The sequence below is a fragment of the Eptesicus fuscus genome, chromosome 8, assembly GCF_027574615.1.
Source record: "Eptesicus fuscus isolate TK198812 chromosome 8, DD_ASM_mEF_20220401, whole genome shotgun sequence".
In the NCBI taxonomy this organism is placed as follows: Eukaryota; Metazoa; Chordata; class Mammalia; order Chiroptera; family Vespertilionidae; genus Eptesicus; species Eptesicus fuscus.
The window spans coordinates 5037814-5064811 of record NC_072480.1 but is presented as its reverse complement, the minus strand read 5'-3'; the positions used below and the strand labels follow the sequence as shown (position 1 = coordinate 5064811).

The 26998-nt window shown below is 37.7% G+C and overlaps 1 protein-coding gene across 2 annotated transcripts in view; it reads left to right on the top strand.

The window, feature by feature from the left end:
• Positions 1-26998, top strand: part of NBEA (neurobeachin) — an 896160-nt gene that overhangs the window by 421136 nt on the left and 448026 nt on the right. For both annotated transcript variants that reach the window (XM_028135810.2, XM_008158996.3), the window contains exon 35: positions 23915-23976. In XM_028135810.2, coding sequence (XP_027991611.2) covers positions 23915-23976 — 62 coding nt within the window. The remainder of the gene's footprint in view (positions 1-23914; positions 23977-26998) is intronic.

Genomic DNA, 26998 nt, shown 5'->3' with positions numbered 1-26998 from the left:
AAGTGCAAACATATGCACATAAAGACATATAAAATTTCATAGCAACAGTCATAATGACCACAAACTAAAATCAACTGCAATATTAGAAAAATGAACAAATGCTTGTATATCCATATGATAGGATACTACTCAGCAATCCTACCTTATAATAGAGAAACATGCAAATTGACCGCACCTCTGCTATGCCCATGATTGGGCCTGCGAGAGGCTGGGGGCGGGACTCTGGGTGGCCTATCTGGCCGTTGAGAAAACCAAGATGGCGGCGCCAAATCCTCTTAGTTCCGGGGGTTCTGGGGAGCGATCGCGACGGGGGGCGTGGCCGGGCACGGCCAGCAGCCTCCCGGGGGTCCTGGGGAGCGATCGCGACCCGGGGGGCGTGGCCGGGCACGGCCAGCAGCCTCCCGGGGGTCCTGGGGAGCGATCGCGACCGGGGGGGCGTGACCGGGCACGGCCAGCAGCCTCCCGGGGGTCCTGGGGAGCGATCGCGACCGGGGGGGCGTGGCCGGGCACGGCCAGCAGCCTCCCGGGGGTCCTGGGGAGCGATTGTGACCCGGGGGGGGCGTGGCCGGGCACGGCCAGCAGCCTCCCGGGGGTTCTGGGGAGCGATCGCGACCCGGGGGGGCGTGGCCGGGCACGGCCAGCAGCCTCCCGGGGGTCCTGGGGAGCGATCGCGACCGGGGGGGGCGTGGCCGGGCACGGCCAGCAGCCTCCCGGGGGTCCCCGGCGGGATCGCGACCCGGGGGGGCGTGGCCGGGCACGGCCAGCAGCCTCCCGGGGGTCCTGGGGAGCGATCGCGACCCGGGGGGGCGTGGCCGGGCACGGCCAGCAGCCTCCCGGGGGTCCCCGGCGGGATCGCGACCCGGGGGGGCGTGGCCGGGCACGGCCAGCAGCCTCCCAGGGGTCCTGGGGAGCGATAGCGACCCGGGGGGGCGTGGCGGGGCACGGCCAGCAGCCTCCCGGGGGTCCCAGGTGGGATCGCGACCCGGGGGGGCGTGGCCGGGCACGGCCAGCAGCCTCCCGGGGGTCCCCAGCGGGATCGCGACCCGGGGGGGCGTGGCCGGGCACGGCCAGCAGCCTCCCGGGGGTCCCCGGCGGGATCGCGACCCGGGGGGGCGTGGCCGGGCACGGCCAGCAGCCTCCCGGGGGTCCCGGGCCAGATCAGGAACCCGGGGGGCGTGGCCGGGCACAGCCAGAAGCCTCCCGGGGTCCCGGGCCAGATCAGGGACCCAGGGGGCGTGGCCGGGCCCAGCCAGCTGCTCCAGGGCCGGGGTTCCCCGGGCGATTGCCACCCTGGCCTAAATGGCTGGTGCTGAGAGGGATCAATGGGGCCAGTGGAAGGAGCAGGTGGTAGTTGACCACCGAGGCCATCTGCAGCAGCCGGATGCAGAGCTGGGGTCCACGTTCTCCAGGTTGGCCTCCGTGGGGCCCGTGTCGCACCCATAGTAGCCGAGTGGGCATGCTGGCATAGTAGCCCCAGCATGAGGCCAGCTTCCCAAGCCAGGCTGCGGAGGGAGGGAGGGCCTCTGGGCTGGGAGCACTCCCCCACCCCAGTGGACAGGGCACAGAGAGCGAGCAGCAGAGAGCTACTAGCGGTGGTGGGTGTGGTGGCCTGGCTTCCAAGGGGCTGGCTTCAGCTGCTGTGGCCTGCGCTGAGGTGGCTGGTGGTGGGGGCAACTGCGTGGGCGCATCCGAGGCTGGGGCACTGGGAGACCTGGGACTGCAGCCCAGAAAGCGAGGCTCCGGAGGACCTGGTCACCGACCCCGGGCATTGAAGCCGCCTCCTACAAGATGTATCCTAGCCTAGGTGTGTGGGAAGCAGGTTCAGGAACCTCTCCCTTTGCGGCGCCAGAGCCCAGGCCTGCCAGCACCCCAGAGGAGACCCCCGCCAGGATCGGGGGCTTGACCAGTCTCTAAACCAGGGCGGCCATTAGTCCAGGCCTGCCAGCACCCCAGAGGAGACCCCCGCCAGGATCGGGGGCTTGACCAGTCTCTAAACCAGGGCGGCCATTAGCCCAGGCCTGCCAGCACCCCAGAGGAGACCCCCACCAGGATCAGGGGCGTGACCAGCCTCTAAACCGCCTGCAGCCCTAGCCCAGGCCTGCCAGCACCCCAGAGGAGACCCCTACCAGGATTGGGGTCATGGCCAGCCTTCAAACTGTGGCGGCCCCTAGCCCAAGGAGGCCTCCTGGCCGAGGACGCCTGAGTCTGTTCTTGACCTAGGGCCGGGCTCTCCCCGCAAGGGACTCAGAAGCCGCCAGAGTCTAACTGCCAGTCTCTGGGAGTGCATCCACTGTCCACCAAAAAGTAGGGCCATCAAACCATTCAGTCTCAGTGCAGGCACAGGTCCGTGGCCGACGGGGTGGAGGCCAGACCAAAACAAAACAGCAGAAACACCCTGCCCACCTGGGCGGGTACTGCTGTAGTCCACGTGGCCTGGGCAGTGTAGAAAGCGCTACCTTCTCCCAGGTCCTGTGCTGGCACCGCCGCCTCGCTCACCCTCAAGCCCCCCTGAGTCCTGACAGCAAAGTGTGTGGGGCATTCTGCAGGAGTTGTGCCGTTCTGGGTGCTTTTGCCCAAAGACATACTTTGGGATGAATTCAGAGCCACATCTCATTTCCCATGAGACTGGAAGAACCATGTAAAAGGATTTTGACAAAAGCTTTCCACATCTCTGTTTATTCTTTTGAATCCATAAAACGACCTTAAAAAAAGCATCCGGGCCACCTAAGAAAGAATGCACTTTCTGGCCAGAGCACGCAGGATTCTTTTGCCCAACAGGTTAAAGGGAGCAGAGCTGGCACAGTGGGAATGGCCCTGGTGCCCTATGAGGAGACCGGGGGAATGGGGTTGTCGAAATTCCATAAGCCTCTTGCCACCTTCTCTTTTGCAAACCACACCATCCAGATCCACCAGGACTGGAGGCAACTGGGAATCACAGCCGTGATTTGGGACATGGTGAGCAAATCTTGAGGGGCCTCTAAAACATTTGCAATTGATTATAAGACTGGTCTTTATTTAAAAAGAAATAAAAGAACAGCTTTGTTGAGATATAACCCATATACTGTACATGTCACCTAAAGTGTACAATGAACTGGTTTTTTAAAGTAAATTCAGAGTGGTACAACCATCACCATGCTCAATTTTTAAATATCTTCATGACCCATCCCCTCCAAAAAAAACTTCTACCCATTGGAATCACTTTCCTGATCATCTTCCCCAAAATAGATTGCACTTTAAAGGTGGGTAAAGGAAAGTTGAGGGAAGTTAAAACACTGCACAAAGGATATTGTAAGATGACAAAGCCCAAAGTGAAGATCATGTGTTTTCTTTAAAAAATATATATTTTTAAAATTTCAGAAAGGGAGAGGGAGAGAGAGATAGAAACATCAATGATAAGAATCACTGATCAGCTGAAACCGGTTTGGCTCAGTGGATAGAGCATCGGTCTGCGGACTGGAAGGTCCCAGGTTCGATTCCGGTTAAGGGCATGTACATTGGTTGCTGGCACATATCCCGGTGGGGGGTGTGCAGGAAGCAGCTGGTCGATGTTTCTCTCTCATCAATGTTTCTAGCTCTCTATCCCTCTCCCTTCCTCTCTGTGAAAAATCAATAAAATATATTAAAAAAAAAAAAAAAAGAATCACTGATCAGCTGCCGCCCACAGGCCCCCTACTGGGGATTGAGCCCAAAACCCAGGCATGTGTGCCCCTGATCAGAATCAAACCTGGACTCTTCAGTCCACAGGCCGATGCTCTCTCCATTAAGCCAAACTGACCAGGGCCATGTGTTTTCTTCAAGTTCTGCGTGGTTGTAATGGTCCCCAAATCTATACTAATAAAAGGGTAATATGCTAATTAGAGTGGTTGTCTTCCGGACATCTTTCCAGACAAAGCCGCAGTGGCTACAAAGGCCAAGGCTCAGGCAGCCATAACCAGCTGCAGTGGCAGCAGCATTGGGGTTATGGGGGTGGTGCCTCCAGAGGGAGGCCAGACTGGGGGCCAAGGCACAGGCAGTTTGGGGTGATCAGGCTGATAGGGGAGGGCAAGGTAGGGGCAATCAGGCTGGCAGGAGATCAAGGGAGGGGCGAGCAGGCAGGCAGACAGTGGGGTTAGGGACAATCAGGCAGGCAGGCAGATGAGTGGTTAGGAGCCAGCGGTTCCGGATTGTGAGAGGGATGTCCTACTGCTGGAAGTTGGACATCCCCTGAGGGGTCCCAGATTGAAGAGGGTGCAGATTGGGCTGAGGGGCACACCCCCCCACCCCCCCAGTGCACGAATTTCGTGCACCGGGCCTCTAGTAAAAAGTAATAAATAACTACTGATACTCATAGCAAAATTCATGAATTTCAGAAACATTGTGCAAGAGAAGAGTGGCTCAGATAAGTTCACATTATGTAATTTCATTTGTATGGAGCATTAGAAAAGGACAAATCTTTTTTATAGTGTAGAATGCAGGGCCATGGTTGCTTAGGAGGGGGGTATAGATAGGATTGATTGGGAATAGGCACAGGGAGCTTTTGGGCAGCATATTGTACTGGTGGCACATGGATGTATAAATCTGTGCTAACTCAAAGTGTATATTCAAAATGGATACATTGTACTCTAATTCAAAATGTTTTAATTAAAATTTTAAAAAATAACTTTGTTATTGAACATGGTAGATGCACATTTATTCTTAATGTGTGGAAGTGGTATTAATAGAAGTTAAGAGGGTGATTATTTTCTATTTTCTAAAGTTATTTTTCTTACTATATACTTAATGACTAGCTGAGCTGGAACCATATTCCAACAAAGTAATATAAAATGGAGTATTGATGAGAAGTTAGGGAAACTCTATTTACCAGGAGAGTTTACTTAAGAAATATATTCAGAGGTAACATATCTTCTACTCTCCCAAGAGAGAATTCAGAAGTAAAACACACAGGAATGTATCTTAATCACAGAGAGAGGAAATATGAATAACGACATAAAAGTCCAAAGTAGACCATGAATGGCCATCTGAACTATCTACTACTGGAATAACTGAATATGAAGAATTTGTCATTAGTAGCAGATAAATTGATTCCTTAATAAGAAATAGGTCATCTACTTTGACATAATGATTGCATAATATTTTTATTTCCAAAATACTAGAATATAGTACCTGTATCATATATTCCATGGTAACATAATTTTAAAAATAAACAATTTTTTCTAATAAAGTTAACGTATTCATATAACATTTTCATGCAAATCAGGTCAATTCCAAAAGAGAGAGGGCCCATATTCAGAATTATACCCAGGCATCTGGTACAAGCTTGGATTGCCCTGGCAATCAGTACAAATGAATGCTCTAAGTACTGTTAATAGCATGAAGGCACGGTCTATATACAGGGTGTTCCCCCAAACGTGTGTACACACTTTAACAGCTGATAGCTCAATTGATGTTTCTTTTCAGATTTAACCCATTGGAATGAATAATTATTCAAAGTGTATATACATTTTAGGGACATTTTGTATTTCATGAAACAAACAACATTGCATGCCAAATCAGTATCTGGAGGCTACACATATTTAGTGTGTGTAGTTTAACTGACACAGTATTTTTGTATGGTGAAAAATCACCTGGATACTGATTTAGATATAATGTCTACACATATGGTAAGTATGTGGAATCTTCCAGATACTAAGCTTGAAATTAGTGTAGGCTTTTATTATTTTACCCTCTGAAATATTTATGCACATTGGAGAAACACATAAGCAATTGGGGAAGAAAAATTAGAATTTCCTTTGGTGATATGTATGTTTGCATATTGTAGCTACAGAATTCAATGAAATCAATGTTCTAGTCATTAAGAATACAAGGGATTCAGAATACTTTCCATGATTGAATGTGCTATGGCACCCTGGTGTTCCTCAATAATTTTTAAACATGCGATACCTGACTATTTAGTCAGGAGCACTGACTCTTTCCCTTAGAATCTAAGGCTTAGATAGTCAAATTAAAAAATGATAACAGCCAACACAACAATAGCTGCACAGTGTGAATAAATCAAAATTATACCTATGTTTTTGTCAGATTGGCAAAAAATATATTTTAGTAATTATTTTATGTGTGCCATGGGATAGAAAAGGTTGGAAATCACTGTCCTAGACTATGAGGCTCCCTTGTTACAATCTTTCATAGCACAATGTGTGTTTTCTTTTGAGCATGTATCAAAATTGTAATTGGTAACCCATATTTGTGTAGTTAGTCGGTAATGTCTTTATCACCTGCCATACATTAAGCTCCACTAGGGATCCAGGACCTGCCAGTGTATCTGACATAAAATATGTATCCCCAAAATCACTCATGGTTGGATAAGTGGACCGTAGAACAAATGAAATTGTCTTCTATTGACACATATATTTCAATAATTGCCTTACTTCTATTCTCTTCAATAATAGAAGAGAAGGGTATAATTTATTTAATATGAAACAAGCAAAAAAAATTTTATTACCTTATTCTAACATTGTCTGAAGATTTTATAAGAGAAGGTGACAGTAACCAATTTTTAATATTGTCCATGAAATAATTTACCAGGTGTACCGGTTACCAATGCGGATTATTTTTCAATAAATGGAGTTACACTTACGTTGATATACTAGTATATGCCATTTGATATGTATACTATTTTGTTGTATTGATAGCAAGCTTCAAAACTTCATATGTCAAATTTTCTGAAGGTGTTAACATCATAGATATTTTTACACTTCAAAATGTCGAATTTTATGCCAAAAAAAAAAGAGCATTTGTGGGAAGTTTTAATTCATTAGTTTATTTTGAAAAAAAGTGCTGCTGAAAGTTATCATATACTTCGGGAAGCTTATGGTGAACATGCTCCATTTCAAGATACTTGTGAACGCTGGTTGAAACGCTTTAAAAGTGATGATTTCTATGTGAAAGTCAAAGAACGTCCAGGTCAACCGAAAAAGTTTGAAGACCAACAATTACAAGCATTATTGGATGAAGATCCATGTCGAATTAAAAAACAACTTGCAGAAAGATTAAACGTTGCTCACCAAACAATTTCTGATCTTTACAAGCAATGGGACAGATTTTAAAGGAAGGAAAATGGGTGCCACATCAATGGAACAAAAGACAAATGGAAAACCGAAAAATCATCAGTAAAATTTTGCTTCAACGGCACGAAAGTCTTTTTTTCAATAGAATTGTGACTGGCGATGAAAAGTGGATTATTTTGAGAATTTCAAACGCACAAAATCATGGATTGATCCAGGTCAACCATCAACATCGACAGCAAGGCCAAATCACTTTGGACAGAAGACAATGCTCTGCGTTTGGTGGGATTAGGAAGGTGTGGGGTATTATGAGCTATCAAACCCAGGTGAAACCATTAATACTGATCAATACCAACAACAAATAATCAATTTGAACCACGCTTTCACTGTAAAACGACCAGAATGGGTCAGAAGACACAGCAAAGTAATTTTGTTTCATGATGACATACCATCACACACTTCAAAACCAGTTAAAGACACGTTAAAAGATCTTGCCTGGGAATTATTGACCCACCCACTGTATTCACCAGACCTTGCTCCTTTAGATTACCACTTGTTCCAATCAATGGCACATGCACTTTCTGAGCAGAACTTCAAAACATACGAAGAAGTGGAAAATTGAGTCTCTGAATGGTTTGCCTCAAAACAAGAAAAGTTCTATTGGGATGGTATCCACAAATTACTTGAAAGATGGGGGAAATGTGTAGCTAGCGATGGACATTACTTTGAATAAAGCACTTTTGATGTTTCTCTTGAAATTATCGTGTTTTCTTTGATTACAAAATTCTCATTATTATCCGGTACACCTGGTATTTCAGTATAGTAGTCCATTTTGTTTTTATTCTAAAAACTTGATATTTATCCCGATATTGATTTATTCCCAACTTTCTTCCTAAAACAAAATTTTGTAAAATAACAGTACATAACATGGATGACATGTTGACCAAGTTTAAGCCTGCCAGAGAAACTAGAGCCAAGAAAACATGCATATTTTTTCATGACTGCTGATGAAAATTATGGAAAGGCAGGGACAGGGACTTTGCCAAATACATACATCTAGAGATAAAAACTAGATTCTAGTCATCCTTGGAAGAATTTTGAACAGGGAGGAACAAAATCAAAATATGATTATTAAACAATTTGTCAGTTGTATACAGCAGATTTAAGTAGGATAATCTGGAGGCAGAAAGAACAAATAAAATTTTATTGGACAAATCTAGTGTTTAAATAAAGGTCGAATATGAACAAGATTTTTTTAAAAGACATTTGAAAGACAGTTTTAATTCAGAGAATGTAAAAATGAAGAGAAGCCACTGGCTTCATTTTTTCCACCCAAAACATAAATTTTAATTGCGAATTTGACATGTACTTACCAATACAATGCAGCATAATTAGCCATTTAATTGATTTATTGATTGATTTTAGAAGAGAAACATTGATTTTGTTGTTGTTCCACCTGTTTATGTATTGATTGGTTGATTCTTATATGTGTCCTCATCAGGGATCAGACCCAAAACCTTGGCCTGCTCCAACCACCTGAGCTACCTGGCCAGGGCCTCATTGGCCATTTTATGTTCAAAACTAATTCCTGCTAAAACAGTTACTAGACTTCACTGGGCCCACCATTAAAACTGAAACACCTGTGAGATACAAGTCTGTGTCCATGGGTTATGCATGTATGCATACAAGTTCTTTGGTTGATCTCTTCCCACCCACCCACCTCCCCTGCCTTTCCTCTGACATTCCACAGTCTGTCCTATGCTGTGTCTATGGATCTATTTGTTCATCAGTTTATTTTGTTCATTAGGTTGCACATGCAAGTATGTGATACTTGTCTTTGACTGGCTTATTTCCTTAGCATAATATGCTCCAGGTTCCTCCATGCTGTCTCAAAGGGTAAGAGATCCTTCTTTTTTACTGCTGCATAGTATTCCATGATGTAAATGTACCACAACTTTTTTATCCACTTATCTACTGATGGACACTTGGACTGCTTCCAGATCTTAAAACATAGGAGTGCATATATTCTTTCTGATTGGTGTTTCGGGTTTCTTAGGATATATTCCTAGAAGTGTGATCACTGGGTTAAATGGCAGTTACATATTTAATTTACTGTTTTCCATAATGGCTTCAACAGTTTGCATTCCCACCAGCAGTGTACTATGGTTCCCTTTTCTCCACATCCTCTCCAGGACTTGTCATTTGTTGATGGTAGCCATTCTGACAGGTGTAAGGTGACACATCATTGTCATTTGAGTTTCTATCTCTCTGATGATCAATGACTTTAAGCATTTTTACCTATATCTCTTAGCCATATGTATGTCCTCTTTGGAGAAGTGTCTTTTTAGGTCCTTTGCAATAATATGATTATATCTTTTTTTCTCTCTTTATTAATTGAGGTATTACATATGTGTCCTTATCCCCCCATTGCCCTACCCCCCAACTCAGCCCCCCCCCCCACTGGTGTCTTTGTCTATTGGTTAGGCTTATATGCATGCATACAAGTCCTTTGGTTGATTTCTCCCCCTTACCCCCACCAGAAAAAGCATTCGACAAAATCCAACACCCATTTTTGATAAAAACTCTCAGCAAAGTGGGAATAGAGGGATCATTCCTCAACATAATAAAGGCTATATATGACAAACCTACAGCCAACATCATACTCAATGGACAAAAACTAAAACCATTCCCTTTCACCACTCTTATTCAACAGAGTACTGGAAGTGCTAGCCAAAGTGATCAGACATGAAGGAAGGATTTAGAACCATGAATATTCAAGTCAGAAGGAACCATTAGTGTCTCAGTCAGCAACATTTTTCTGTAAGGGACCAAAAAAGAAATACTTGGAAGCTTGCAACAAACTGAAGAGTTTCAGAAAGAAGGGGTGGGAGAAAGGGGGAGAGATTAACCAAATAATTTATATGCATATATGCATAACCCATGGACAGACAATAGTGCAGTGAAGGCTTGGGGTGGCGGGATAGGGTGGTGGGAGTCAGTGGGGCAAAAAATGGGACACCTGTAATACTTTAAAAAATAAAGATGAATTAAAAAATAATTTAATTTAGAAAACCTAAAGAAAAACAAAGAACACGTTAGGCTTTGTGGCCTTACAGTCTCCGTCATAACTTCTCAACTTTGCCATTGTAGTGAGGAAGTAGCCCTAGACAGTTTGTAAAGGAATGAGCTTGGCTATGTTCCTATAAAACTTTATTTATGAACACTGAAATTTTAATATTATGTCAATTTTACATGCCATGAAATACTTTTCTTTTTTACAAACCATTTAAAAATATAAGAACTGTTGTAAGCTTACAGACCATATAAAAACTGGAAGCAGTCCAGCTGTAGTGATATTCAACCTGTAGATAGTGATTTGTTGATGGTATGGTGCAATCAGTAAAGTACGCTGGGACAATATTTCTTAATGGCATTCCATAACATAGCATAGCACAGATCAGAGTATAGGACACAATGAAAGGAAGTGCTGGTGTGAAACATTTGTTTCACTTATATATACTGGATCATGGTGTAAAAGGTATTGCTTTAGGTATAATAAACTATGTTTGCAATCACTAATCTGCTCTTTACCAGCAAATATTTTTATACTCTGCAGCATAAAAAAGGAGGACCTCTGACCCTGTGAGACAGCATGGAGGGACCTGGAGAGCATTATGCTAAGTAAAATAAGTCAGTCAGAGAAAGACAAGTATCACATAATCTCACTCATATGTGGAATCTAATGAACAAAATAAACTGATGAATAAAGTATATCACAGATATAAAAGCATGGAACAGACTGTCAAATCTCAGAGGGAAGGCGGGGTTGGTGGGTGGATGGGAAGAGATTAACCAAAGAATTTATATGCATATATGCATAACCCATGGACACAGTTAATAGTGTGGGGAAGGCCTGGGGTGGGAGACTGGTGCTGGCTAGAAGGGCCAATGGGAGGAAAAGGGGGAATATCTGTAATACTTTCAACAATAAAGTTAAATTAAAAAAATTTTTTTAAAAGAAAAGCTCAAGTTTACACAGCTGTTTAGTTTGTGCACTAAAACCAGATCTTCCAATTTCAATGCAGAACTTCTTTGACTTAAAAACTAGATCAAGATTAAAGAATTATGTAATGCTAATAAAAATGCCTAGGTCTGAGAAGTCAGGGAAAACCCAAATATTAAAATGTTTAGAAGGAGGTATAAGAGCTAACTGGTCTATTACTACCATCCAGATAATTAGTAGTATCCACGTTACATTGTGTTTTCACAATCTTTTTTTTTTTTTTTTGGCATTATCTGGGTAGGTCCAATTTATTTATTTTTAATTTCTTTATTGATTAAGGTATTACATATGTGTCCTTATCCTCCCATTACCCCCCGAACCTCCATTGTGTTTTAAACACCACTCTAACTAAAGAGAATACATGTAGGCACATGTTTTTCTGGTCCATGATCTCTGCTGTCCAGACATGTTGTTCCTTGTCTCTAGTTTCAGAGACTGAGGTCAGGTCCAGGGCATGTCACCGTTAATCATCAGTTTCCAGTCTGTCTTTCTCAGGTATCAAAACACAATTTTCTACATTACAGATGCTCCTTAATTAGGCAGAGTTGCAACAATTTAGGTGGGCTCAATCACAGAGAAATAAGCCCTTTCCTCAGTAACTCCTTCCCCAGACACCTTCTCATTTGCCAAATAAGCATCTTTGGTTTCCTGTAATTATTTCCTGGACCTCCCTTCCTACCTCATACCATCCTCATATTTTCCCTATGTATGGACTTAATTTCATTATGTCCTTCTGAAATTGTAGTACTTCCATAAACAACTAGTTCTAGCCCCGTTATTGCAAAGCACAGTGGGATAGTGAGTTCATTTTTAATTTCTCTACTATACAATAATGCACACCAAGGTTGTGTTTTTTCAGACTGCTGAGATTTTGAATGATTATTAGTATAATATTTTTTTTATTTCAACTATTCTTAATCTAATAGGTTATCTGACTTGATACCTTTGTGCACTTTTCCCAAAGGATTAAGCTTTTCTCCCTTAGTTATTTTTCTGTGTAGCTTCTTTGTTTTCACAGCTTTATTTTGTATATATGTTGCCCCTCCGTGTAGAATCAGTGCTTTTAATCTGCACTTGTTTGGTATCCAGCTAAGAGAATTTACTGGGTTGTATATAAAATGAAGTCTATTGTACATAATATAATTCATGGAAACTACAGTTTAGACTCATGATACTGAGTCTTGCTATTACAGGATTATTTTCTTCTCCATGTGGAAATAAGACCTGTTCCCATGACATGCATGTTATCATCCATGCTTAAAATGTTGCTGTCAATATACTCAATAGGGTTGTTCTAATTATGCTAAAATCCAATCAATGATTAAGATTATTATTTTGACTTTAAAATTAATTAATTGAAAAGATACATGTAATTTCAACAACTGTATATTGCAACATTTAAACTAGAAAATATTCGCACATTAAGTGTTTTTTTTGTTTTTACATTTGTTTTGATAGAGAAAATGTGGGGCTGTCTGAAGTAGTTTATATCAAGTTAGACAGATTCTGTTTTACAAATTGAATAATGCCATTTGTGATAGTTGAACTTGGATTGATCTCTAACTCATTTTTCCCAAGTAATTAATAACTGATCATTACTTCAAGGTAAATATTTCCTGTTGTTATTTCTCAATTCCACCATTTTCTTGTATTTACAATGGAATTTCTTTAATAACATTGTTTATCTTGCTTACCAAGTCAACATCCTATAACAGTTCTGAGATTACACTTGGTCTCATCACATTAAAATGATCATTTTATCTGCCTGTATTCTCCATTAGAATAGGACATGGGGCATATCTATTTCATAATTGTGTATGCCATATAGTAAGTATGCAGTACTGTTTTTAGAACTGAATCATTGAATGTCTTTCATTCCTCTTCACTTTTTGACAAACATTTTTTTAGGGCCATTTATTTCATTCCATTTTTTTAGATTTCCCAGTTCATACTATTTCAAAAGATAACTGTTACTATTTGTAATAGATCTATTTTTGCAAGAAGGAATAGAAGAAATAAAAGCACCATTGCTTTTAATTTATAAGTAGGTTTAATATTTTATGCTTGAAATGTGTTTTTTTTATTTTAAAACAATTCACATGACTTATTTACTGTATCATTATTAGATCATATTCTGGTATCTAACCATAAAATTTAACTCCAAAATATCACTCTCAATGCAGGTAGGTTTGAGTTGGATATAGAATGTAGGCTAAATAATCTTGTTAATGCAGTGACCTTTACTTTCATGTTCATATAAGCTATATCATGTATTCTCAACAAATTCTTGTATAAAATAATATGTTTATAATAATTTCTTTGATTTATAAGAATATCTTCAATGTTATAAAATTTAAGGAACTTTCAAGTTTCAAGGACCTCCTATTTCCTTTCTAAGAATGAAAAATCTGGACTAATTACTCAACTCTATTTAATACTTTACCTTAAATGGAGAATTCGGTAAAGAAAATTCAGCTTGGGTCCAATTGAACAATTTGTTTTAATCACAGATAAGGAACTTTGTGAAGGTCTAATATGTATTTTTCACAGTACTTCAACAACTTCTGTGTATAATTATTGGATAAATTAGTGCACTCTTGAAGATAACTGGGGTTCACCTGTTTGACCTCTATTTGAACCAACCTAAATCTGAAACTTTTATGCTGTGTGCCTTTATCACAATTATAAAATAATTTTATTTTACCAATTATGTTATAGTTTTTTTTATCTTTGACTTCATGAGTGCATGATCAAGAAAAGTAATACATAGTACTTATATTTTGCATTTTATTTAAGTATTAAAGGGAAATGAGCCAATGATTTCCTGAATCCAAAAATAAAGAACTTAAAGGTATATATTACTACCAAAGCAACTTTAAATTTATTTTAATTTGAGGAATTAAAGATATTAAATGTATTTATTTTAGAATACAAATGGAAGCCAGAATTTGGCTTGTTTGGAGCTATAACTATACAAGTGATATTTTATTTATTTATTTATTTATTTATTTATTTATTTATTTATTTATTTTCTATGTTCTAATTGATTTCAGAGAAGAAAGGAGCGGGAGAGGGAAAGAGAGGTAGAGATAGAAACATCAATGATGAGAGAGAATCATGGATTGTCTGCTTCCTGCACGCCCCATACTGGGGACCAAGCCTGCTACTCAGGCATGTGCCCTGACCAGCAATCGAACCATAACCTCCTGATTCATGGGTCGACGCTCAATCACTGAGCCACAGCAACAGGGCCAAATTACACATTTTTACATACAGTGTTTAAAAAGTGAATCCTATATTTTATAGAATATAAGTTATTTTTAATATAAAGGCATTAGTGTACCATTTTCACTCAACTGTAACTATTAATGTAATTTAATTGTATGACTATCTGAGTATTTTTTTACTCTTTTGATTATTAGTATTTTTTGAAGTGAAATACATGGCTAAAACAAATATATTATTCTCAATAAGAATAGACCGGAGTCTTTCATGGATTATGTCAAAATTTGAACCGACATAGTTTAGTAGTTATAGAATTTGATTGAGTCTCTTTGGAATTTCAAGAAGCATACTGAGAGCAGAAGAAAGTTAGTGCAGAGGAGTGATATAGGAGTTGGTTCAAAAATAAAATTTAACCCAAGGACAGTTGAGGGATCCATATGATTTATGATAGTGAAAATGTCTCTTATTTACCTGATTTCACCCTTATTCATTTTTGTTGTGATTAAATCAGAAGCAAAGAAAAGGGCAAGATACTCATTTCTGTAGTGGAAACTTGAGACTAATACTATGAACAAGAGTATTTAATAAAAACCTCAGAAATGATTGTTTTATTTTGAGGCATAGAGTTTTATTGTAATTTTTTTTCAGTGTAATACCACTAACTTTTTCATTAATATATTATCTTTGTAACTAGACTGTTAGCTACTTGAAATCAAATACTGTCATCTCTCAGGCTTACTTATAGTTCCTTACATTAGCTATTTAAATGAACATGTCTCAAGAGTCAGCCAACTCAAAACTTCAATAATCCTAAGTGATTTGGAAATTGTAATCTATTTTTTAGTATGTGTAAATGAAAAATGGTATTTCAGTGGAATGTGCAAACAGAAGTTAAAGTCACAGGGTGACATGAAAAAAGTGACCTTGGACTCAAGAATTTGCCTGAATATTTCCCTTGACATGATGTTTTTGATGGACGTGCACAAACTTGGTTTCTAAAGCATGTAACAAAGGAGCAGCAGTGTTTCACACGTGATAGGTATCAATGCCGTGAGACTATCTCTTCAGTCCATCTCATATTAAGTCATATCACCAGTAAATATCTGTGTAGGAACTATCACTATAGCCTCAATTTTTTTTTTAATTTTTTTTTTTTGTAATCTGTCATTCTGTGAAAATTTCAGCTGAGGAATTTCAGCTCTACCACAACACAAAAAAATGTTAGCAGAAGCAAAACTATAAAAAAGAAAAAAATATCCAAGTCAATAAGATTCCTAGGCTGTATCAACACAATGATTGAAAAAAGAAACAATTTAGAGAAACAATTTCAGTAAATTGGTCAAATGATTATTGGGGTATTGCATAACTGCAGTTTCAGTTAATTGTATTTCTGAGCTTATTTAAATGTCCTAAGTTTACACTTTAAAAGCACTTAGCCAAACATTTACATACAGAAATAGATTTTTATTTCTTTTAAAATATATGGAATTTCCATCAGGAAAATTACAATATCAAATTACTTTGAAATTGTAATGAATATTAGTGATATTAATTTCTTTATTAATCTTTAAAAATATTTCAGACAAGGGAGTATTACTAATTTCTGACTTTTAAAAATCTGAGACACATTTATTTTAATAAATGCCTGAAATGCCTTCTTCAAAACCTTAGGGCCAGTTGTACCTGTAATTCAGATATTTGGGGATTTAAGACAGGTAATGAGTATCTATATGTATATTTCATAACATCTTCAGGGGGTCTGGGATAGCTCGTTAATCAAACACAGTGATCTGTTTCCAGTTATACATAGAGATATTCACACTCAGTGGAATAAAGGTTTTAACAGCATCACATTAGGTGAAATTTTGCTGATAATTGGGTTTGCAATAACAAACAAGCGGAGCTCATATGATTATGCGTTGTCTGTGATTGCTTTGGCCCTACAACAGCAGGTTGAATAGCTTATGACAGAGACTACGGCCTCCCAAAGCTAAAGTATTTTATCGGTCTGTGACTTTACAGAAAGTGTTTGCTGACTCGATATATATGATATATCCAGAGACTTCAGTTTTGTGCCTATTCTAAAAACAGTAAAATTTCCATAAAATTGCCATAACTTAGTTTTTAGTGAAATAAAGTAAATCAATGAATGAATGAATTTACTGTCTTTATGGGATTTTGAGTGTATTTTTTCAGTTTAATTTAGAATCTAAATATAAAAATAAACTATAATGGTTAATTATGCTTAAAAAGGCTTTTCTTAGTAACTGAACATAATGTTATTTTAGATATTTTAGTTTCTTTAAGGTAAGATTGCTACTGTTTGCATTTGTAATGCAGTTTTAAATTAAAGTAAAATCTCTAAAAGAACATAAGGCCAATCTTAAAACGTTGAGTCGAAAGAATAGTTAATTACACTACATATCTTAAATTTTAGCAATAATAAAAATTGTAGCCATTGTTATTTTAAATGATGTTTAATATTGTGGGGTTTTTTTTGGGGGGAGGACTGGTGTTTTGGTTTTAAATTAGAAAGCCAAATTAATTACTTGGTTTGCTAATTTTAAGTTTTAAGTTCAGATGTCCTAAAAAATAATACTGAAACTAAGTTTTTATAGACAGGAGCATATCACAATGATGAAATAGGAAAATAAATTGCATGTTCCAAATTTGAAAAGTAAAAGAATATTAAAAAACAAGAAATTGCTAGTATGCTTATAGAGATGTGTAAATATTGCAGAAGTCTTAAAAGATATACACTTTATAGTTTTGCATTATATCTTAGAATGCTTCATAACACAATGTAAATAATACATAGAACAGAGAATTTCAAACCAATTATCAGCTACACTTCACTGAGACTAAAGCAAATGAAGCATAGTGAGCACGCAAAATTCCTTTCAATGTCTATGGTTCTTTTCATTATTTATTACTAAAATGAAACTATTTCAGTGCCATTAGTCTCTGCTAATTTGGAGATTTAAAAAATTAAATCATTAGGAATTTATTTAAAAACTTAATAGTCCAGGAAAGACTTGATTTTTAAAATTCAAATGATCAGACTTGTCATGTCTGTTTGATGGAAAATAAAGCAATGTATTTTACTATGAAGAGAAATAGAAAAACTAGATCTTAAAACTTTACTGGTACAATAAGTATTTTTAATATACTAGTGGGACTCTTAAAAAATGTTACAATTATATTTTTTCAATACGGTGTTATCTCTGTGACTTATTTATATCTGGTTTGTCAGAGATAACAAAAGAATAAATCATCATATGTAAGAAGGCGGACTGGAGGACAACAGTGAGGAAGAGAGTGTGAGTGAGTGGGAGCGAGAGGGGAGTGTGTAGATGTGTGTGTGTGTGTGTGTGTGTGGCAGTTAGATCTTGCAGAACTTTCAGGGGCTGGTAGACCGGGCTGTCTTAGAAAGAGAGCCCCTGCTACCACTGCAAGCACTTGTGGGGCGGCCTGCGCTGCCATCGAAACCGCACCATCTTGAATAGATTCAAAAACCAAGTTACATCTACACAATGGAATACTATGCTGCTGTAAAAAAAAGAAGGAACTCTTACCATTTACAACAGCATGGATGGACATGGAGAGCATTATGCTAAGTGAAATAAAAGCCAGTTAGAAAAAGATAAATATCACATAATCTCACTCATGTGAAATATAATGAACAACATAAACTGATGAACAAAAATAGATTCAGAGACAGAGAAGCATTGAATAGACAATTAAACTTCAGAGGAAGGCAGAGGAGGAGGGTAAGAGATTAGCCAAAGGACTTGTATACATGCATGTAAGCATAACCAATGGACACAGTCAGTAGAGAGGTGAGGGCATGTGCTGGGAGCTGGGGTGGCCAGAGAGATGTCACAATGCGGGAAAAAGGAGACATATGTAATACTTTAAACAATAAAGAATTTTAAAAAAGAATAAATTGTAATCTCAAAATTAAGTTTTTGCCTATCTATATTTCTGATTTTGATCATATTTAAACTCAGCACTTTCTCTCTGCCAAACTGCTCCTCCATTTGTTTCCTTATCTCAGTTGAAGGTATCATCACTCACACTTCGATTGCTCCTTTACTCTACTACCCTTTAACCTCATATTCTGTCAAAAATATTTTATTGTCTCAAGGTAAAATGTGTTTCAAATCTGGATTGCCACTACCTTCAGCTCAGGCCTTCATTATCTTAACTTGACTTTGCAGTTCAGGTTTCTTCCTATATCACTGAGAGAAAGAGATATTTCCAAAATGGACTAGATTCTATCTACCCCCTGCTTGAAATCTTCACTGGTTTTCTGTTGCCAATAGGAAAAAATATGCCAATTATGGCTCTGCTTCTGTCTAGCTCTCTGCCTTCATTTAAGCTCACTCTCTTTCACATCTGCACTCCCCAACATAACATTCCAACTTGATTTTACTAGCTATTTCATGTTTCTTTATACCTCTAACATTTTTCTTTCACTTCAGTTGCCTTTCCTTTTTTTCCTTCTTTTATTCAGAAAAGCTCAGCATCATCCAATTCAAATGTCACATTCCTTATAAATTCCCCAGAGTTGCTCTTGGCTCTTCCTGTTCTTCTAACACTTTATACTCTCTCTGTACCTCCTAGGATTGTATATAAAGATTTTGTTCATATAATCTGCCCACTTTCCTCACTTCTTTTTATATTTAGTACTTGGCATGGTTTCTATCCCAATAGACATGTTCAATAAATGATTTCTTAATCACTTGGGCTCTTCTTAAAAAAAAAAAAACTTATTTTTCCTCAAAAATCTTATATTTTTAATCTATCAACTACAGTGTTGCTCTTTGAATGATGGTTTCTAGATTTATTCACTTAATTGGTTCTTATTGAGAATGCACTCAGAGCACCACCCTAGTCATGGATGTCTACTAATCTCCTCTCTTGGAAGAGGGCCTTGGCTAAAGATAACTGTGCTACTTAAGAGATGAATTCCACTTACGAATATGATTCCTTGCTGTTGCTGTAATGCTTAAAGCCTTTCACCTCCCACCTTGAGAAACATCCTGCTAGAGATGGACTTTCTCTACACCATTTTAAAGCTCTTTTATTGATCCTCTACTTCTACAGGTACATAAAGTCAACCTACAGATTGACTAAAAAGGGTCTGACCACTTTTTATTAAACGATGGTCACTGTACCTTTCAATGTTCTTTGTATCAAAGAAAGATAGCTTCCAAGGTCAAAGTTTAACTTTACACTCATTTTACAACTTAAGTGTTTGGTTTTTTGTTTGTTTTAATGGTGAGAGAGTGTAGTTCTGAAAATTAAAGTGACTTCTTAACCCTAGTAAAGGTGAGCCCAAAAGAATTGCCAGTGTTTTGGATAACCATTTATTCAGCTCTGCCCATTTTTTGTTTGTTGCTTGGATCTGCACCACCTCAGATTTATCTACCTAACTAATCATCTCAAGTACATGTATGTTAGCCACTCAGCCAACCTTGTCCTTCAACAAAGTAGTTCATAATATACTCAAAAGCTCATACTACCCAGTTTGTCTCACTATATATATGAAATATCCCCAATATATATAGGCCTTCTTCTCTTACATGTTTATTGTCTACACTCCAGGTACTCACTTTACACTGGTAACTTGGTACAGTATACAGTATTGAATTAGTAGTTCTAATCAGAATATTTGTGCTGGTGAATGTATATTTGCTGATGAAAATGTTCTATTCATTGGCCAATATTTCTAGATTTTGCTGTATAAGCACATATGTACAACTCCTTTGGGGACATTTTTTAATTGAAGGCAGCAAAAGTCATCATGGAATAGTAATGCCATAACTGAACCATGAGACCATTTCCCCATTTTGTAACGTGCTCTCAAGTCTTCCTCTTAACTTTCACAAACATTTATAATTTTATTTATTTCAATCTTGATCTATCTTTGGATTGTACACTAGCCCTCCAGTCCCACTTTCAAATATCCCCTAAACTCTAAGTCATCCACCTCCCAAGGAATAAACCCTTTCAAAAAAAATTTTTTTTTTTGCTCCCTGCTCCTTCTGTACTTCTTGCTTATGGTAGTGCTTGTTGTCCGCATGTCTGACCAATATATGCTATTTTTTCCAAGAAAACTGTCAAAATCATCCAAGTTGAAATGAAGCATTATGACCTTTCTGAGTCACACATTTCCATCCTATTGACGTCAGCTAATTTATGTAACTACAGCGAACATGACATGAACTCCCAAGTTAGGTGAATTCAAGTTCCAGCTCCACCACTCACTGAGTGAGAAGCCGTGGGCTGGTAACTGAGTCTTTTCATTTTTTATGTATCACATGAGATAACAATAATTAAATTCAGAGTCGTTAAGAGAATTGAATGAGATGGTGTACATAGAAGTGATTGTAAATAATAAGGCTCAATGTAAATGTTGGGTAATCTAGAGATTGGATTAATGTATGGAACACATGGAAGGTGTAGATGATGTCTTGTTCATTACTGTCAATTCCTGAGTGCAAACACTATACTTTGCACAGATGAGGAAATATCAAAGAAGTGAATTTGATTATGAAATCCTGCCAGAACCAAAAAAGGAAAAACTCAACCTGTTTAAGACACACACTTATAAGATATATGCTTTATCCATTTATGGCAGGAGTTATTTATAGCATCTTTAGGAAATTAGGCTATTTGAGCTTATGACTAAAGTTATACAAAAACATTTTTATAATTACATCTTAAATTTTTAAATATGGGTGTGTTTTTTATTTAACTATACAAGGACGGAGTGTTATCAGACAGCTTTATTATCAATATCACTAAAAAAAATTGCAGTTTACCTGTTTGTTTTAATAATACTTTCGTTAACACTTAGAAATAGTTGCAACCAAAGTGATTATATAATTTTTGAAGGTTGGTAAGTCTTCCAAAATTGCTTCTACTGTGTTCTCGTTGTCAAGGTTAGTGTTTTGTTTTTCTTTTGAAGAGAATCCATTAATTCATATTGTTTAAAACTAATTAGACAATGTATTAGTTTAGTAAAGGTGTGTCTGTGGAGTTGGAATCACAGTGGTCTTTTTCCAAATACTGAGAGTACTATTTATAATCTGCAATTTTTCCATCCATTTGTTGTCATTTTCTTGGAACAAAGTATTGATTGAGCATTTCTTTATATTTTTCTTATGATAGTACTTGTAAAAATTATGACTTTTTTTGTTACATAGAGGTTTTATTTTGACTGTTCATTTAAAACATTAATCTGTGAGAAATGAATGTAACTGCATGTTTTTCCTAATTTTTACTTCAAGTTGTTATGTATTTAAAAACTCTTAATGCACATAATATGTGGTGAATGATTCTTTATATAGCCACCTCAAATAGCCTTGTAGTCTTATCATCCTTTATATAGCCTTACAGTTTAAATCTAAATTCATATGGAGTACATACCTTAATTATGATCATCTTGGTATGCATAGTCCTTTGGCCTTTTACTTAGTTTTTCTGTGTCAGAATTTCAAATAGTTAAGGAGCCAACAGATAATAAATGTTCCATTTAGCTTCTTTCTGCCTCTCTAGCTCCCGAGCATGAGAATTGCTGATCAGTTATACCAATTGTCTCTTAAATGAGCTTCTCACATCTGCTTCTTATTTCATTAGTTAACTGTCTGTCCAAAGATCTGATAAGATGGAATACCAGTGCCTTTTTACAGCTTGTTCTATCTGTACAATAAGGGTAGGGTCATTAGCAGAGTGGGCACAAAAGGGTACTTATCATGCCCTACAACAAATATACATGCTAGTGTCTAGAAAGCAGTTGAAACTGTTTATTGAAATCACCTTAAGAAGACAAAAATTACTGGTTTTGCTTCAAGTCTCCATTTAGCGACCACTAATGTAAGACGATGGCATTTCTTACTGTAAAGAGCTTTTAATGATTACATTGGTCCTCATATAAAAAGAAAAAAAATATAACAAGTTAATTTAAAAAAACAGTAACAAACTTTTAAAAGTATACTGTGAGTTAGCAAACATCATTATTAGTATGCTCTCATCCAGAGTTTATTACTTCTTGGTTAATCTTCCTCTATGTTGACACTTCTAAAAAGTACCAATCATGATCTGCTTTGTTACATGTTATCCTACCTAATAATAGACAAATATGCAAATTGACCGCACCTTCACTATGCTCGCAATTGGCCAGGAGGCGCGGGGGGGGCGGGACTTGGGGTGGCCTGGGTGGTCGATTGGGCCGGCGAGATGCTGAGCTCTCATTGCCAGCGGCGGCTCGAGCTCAGCGTCTGCGCCATGGCTGTGCTGCGGCACAGAAGGGGCCTCTGGGGCAGCGAGCTCACGTCCCACCGCAGACCATCAAAAGTCGGGGAGCTGGGTGCCTGTCCGCTCAGGCACCAGTGATCAAAAGAAAAAGCGTGGGAGCTGGGTGCCTGTCCGCTCAGGCAACAGGCCTTTCAGAAGCCTCTGCCGCACCAGAGGCTTCTGAAAGGCCTGATGCACCAGCAGACAGATACCCAGCTCCCCTGTGATCAAAAGCAAAAGCGTGGGAGCTGGGTGCCTGTCCGCTCAGGCACCAGGCCTTTCAGAAGCCTCCGCCATGATCGAAAGCAAAAGCGTGTAGGGGACCCTACATGTGCATGATTCAATCATGCACTGGGCCTCTAGTAGCAGTTATAATTATTATTGGAAAAAGTATGGATGATTACTTAATGTTTATAGGAATAATATTTTCTTGCCTATAGAATGAGAATAAAAATAGTATATAACAGAGTTTAAATGAAAATTAAATGAGACTATGCACCTAAGGCACTTAACACATAGTGCCCAGCACATAGTAAGTGATCAATGAATAGTAGCCATTATTTCGTAAATATTTAATTCTTTTTCCCCCTGATATCTGTTCAGAGACTTTGGAAGCAGAACACTGAAAGATGTTATAAGTGTTGTGTAATATGCTAATTGTGTGAAATTCTATTTTCAATATATTTAAAATCATTTAACAACTGACAACCAATGCAAAATTACCTATTTTTTTTGCAAAATATTTTAATTTTTCCTTTTGGAAGAAAATTTAGGTAGATCTTCAGTGATTATTGTTCTGTGCTTCAGGAAAGAATCACATAACTGTCATTGTAATGAAAGTAGGTCTAACTACCTCATCAATTTTGATAACTATTCCCACCTTATTTAAGTATAAGAAATGCCTTGACCAAATAAGTAACCCAAACATGAAGTCAATTTTTAGTATTTTTCACATCGTGAATACCTGAATATTTAAAAATTAATGCTATAAAACATGTCAATGGTAAAGGCGAGATGAATGGTGAAGGAAGGAGACTTGAATTTGGGTGGTAAACACACAATACAGTATACAAATGATGTGTTGTAGAATTGTATACCTGAAACCTAAGTAATTTTATTAACCAATGTCACCCTAATAAATTCAATAAAGTGTATATTAGTGAATGTGTCCATTTATGTTATTTTAGGAGTTCTAAAGTTAAAACTATATCATGAATTAACTTGGAATGATAATATGTCTACGATTGTAATTTCATTTTGTTTTAACCCTTCTTTATTATAGGCCTTGTTTGTATGAAGTCCAGTACTTCTGTGGTTGAGCTTGTTATGCTGCTTTGTTCTCAGGTACGAAATCTCATTCACTTGATTTTTTTGTATGTCTCTAACAGTAGAATGATTATGCATATATATGTATATGTTTATATATTTTAAATTTTCATCTATCATTCCATAGATAAATAAAGTAATTTATATTGAGATATACTTATATGTGGATGATCTTACCACATAAATATTGATTTAGTCTCCCTCCCCCTTCTTCTACTCTCTGTAGCTTTCTTATTCGTTCCCACCCTTCCTATCCTGCTATTGTTCCCTATCTTTTTATCTCTGTAAATATATACAAAATTTGTTATTTATCTTTTTACACCCCATCTTTTAAAGATGATACAATAGAATTTATCATTTTAATTTTTATTGTTAATTACACGATTTCTTCTGTTAGATTAGAGATAATGAGAATTAAGTTGTTTTTTTAATGCAATAGCCAAAGTGTAAATACAGCTCATCAGTGGGTGGTTGTCTTTGATATGATACCTTTCTGTTTTCTTTTTTTAAGTGGAATTTGTATACTTCAGTGTAAATTCTACAAATCTACTTATCCTTTTCTTTAGTAATCAGAATTAAAAATAGAATAGTAATGGTTGGATATTGTTTCTTCCTAGCAATTATAATAAAATTAGGTATATATATCTTACATTTTTCTGATAACTAAATTGGGTACCTAATGGTCTTTCTTCTACCGGCTCTTTCAAGTATGTTTGTGATGCTGATTTTTATTTAAGTATAAATATTTTGTAATATGAGAATGAAAAAAGAGGTTACTTATGTTTTGTAATAAGTATTATTACATTTATTCCTAGTTTCCTCAACAGAAAGAAAAATACATTTAAACAGTTTGTAGTTACTGACCTGAGGTTTGCCTAAAAGCTAACTCGCAAATAAAAAAACAATATGGCTTCAGTAGATCCTGTAAAACATCAGCAAAAATAAACCAAAAACTTACCGATTGATTTCCAGTCTTCAGGTTTACTTTCTTCAAGAATATGTTCATAGGGAAATCATTAGGTCCATTTTCCCCTTTTCAGCCAGCAAGAATTTTAATAAGACATTAAAGAAAACAGCATTCCCAGCAGGAGTTCATCTTCAAGGCGTTTGAAAATTGTTACCTAATACCCAAGTCCTGAGTTCGAGAGACATTCTGGGAGATCTATCTGGACCTTTTAGGATCTTAATGATGCACATTAAAAAAAATGCTTTTATGAAAAAAATAGCTTTAAATTCCTTTTTCCTTAGCTCTGGTTTTCACTGCAGTTCAGAGAAATAAAGAGGAGTGTAGCATTAGGGTCTAGTGTCTTTGATGGCCTCATCATCTAATCATAGGTTTAACATTACTCATTTGCTGGCTCCAGGAATTCCTGCCATTAAAGGCCCTAGAGATGAAACTTTGCCTCAGATATTGATTGAAAGGAAGAGTGAGAAATTCAAGCTCTCTATGCTGTGCACTTCCTTTCAGTGTTTCAGCAAAGCAATTATAAGCATGTCTCTCAGTTTGATTTCTAAGTTGATTTTAAAAATAATTCAAAGTGCATTTAAATATTTCAAGTGGTTAATTGATTAGATATACCTCATGGAAGTGACTTAGAAATGTATGTTTGTTGTTTTTTTAAAAAGCTCCAACTGTATTATTTTCTCTTAAGCTGAAAGATTGCTTTTCACAAAATATTTTTAAAGAAGCAGATGAGTAATTTCTCTTTTTACAATTCAGGTGGGAGGAGTTACTATTCTGCTTTGAAATTATCTTATAAAACCATCAACCATCGTTGTAGGTCATTAATTGTTTCATGGATGTATATAAAACCTTGGTTTTAAGGACACAAGAAAATGGATATCTTAAAAGTTTCTAAAAATAATCTATCATTGTTCTTTACTAGTCAAATTCACCATGATTTATATTCTAGTTTCACCCATTAGCAGGGCATCCCATAGCAGTAGCAGACTTCTGATGAAGAGAAATAAATATAGTTAATGCTACTGAGGGAGATTGCTTGGCATAGCACTCTCCAAAGCTGGGTTCTCTTCTGCAGGCCTAATGCATCTCTTGGACAATGGAGCTGATCCCTGTAGAATTAGCACAGTTCTGTAGGCTGTGTTTGTGGCAAGGCAGAAGGCAATCCTAAGAAATCTTTAAGCTGCAGAGTTCTGAGTTGTACTTACATTTTATTTTACAATCGCCTGTTTTAAGTATTGATATTTCCATGTTATTATGATGAGCAGTTATTACTACTAATAAAATAATTAAAAATATGAATGAATACTATATATATAGTGGGAATTATAGCTAAGATGTTACCCACATTGTGATTTAATTCTTGGTTAAAATAAGCTTTTAATGCTAATGGAATATTCCAGTATACTTATTTGCTTAAAATGTGCTTTACTTTTTTCCAAATTTATAAACCACTGAAGAATAAAATTTTGTTGAGAATGGGTAGCTAAGGGTTGAAAAAGGAAAGGAAAATGTAACATTTCTTGCAGCCCTTATTTGTCTTTTATTTGCTACAACACATTAAATGCTTTTATTTTTTGTGCTTTTCATTTGGGAAATTTTATGTTAACTATGATTGTTAAGGATATTAGTTTTCTTTCCTTCTTATCTGAACTCCTGATTAAACTTACTATTACCAGTGGTTTCCATGCAAAATATGGTCTGAATTTACATGAGATCACATTACAAGTGTCTGAAGGTACTTGCCAAGAATAATTCAGTTCATGTGGATAGCCTTCTCAGCTCCAAAGAACATGCCATCCCGTTTACCCCCCGCCACCGGTGGAATTTTTGGTCTCTGTAGAAAACATACTTTATATTTTAAGAAGCTATTAGCATTAGCATTATATTGCATTTATTTTTCCAGGAATACCCAAAACATTTTTTACTGTGTTTTGGATAATATTAATAATTGACTATTCTTATTCTCTTTTAATTTATATTAAAATTGCACTTAGCATCTTTTGAAAAATGATTTTCTGTCATTTGTAAAATAAACAAGTAAAAAAATTAAAATAGATGTTATCTTGAAAAAAATCA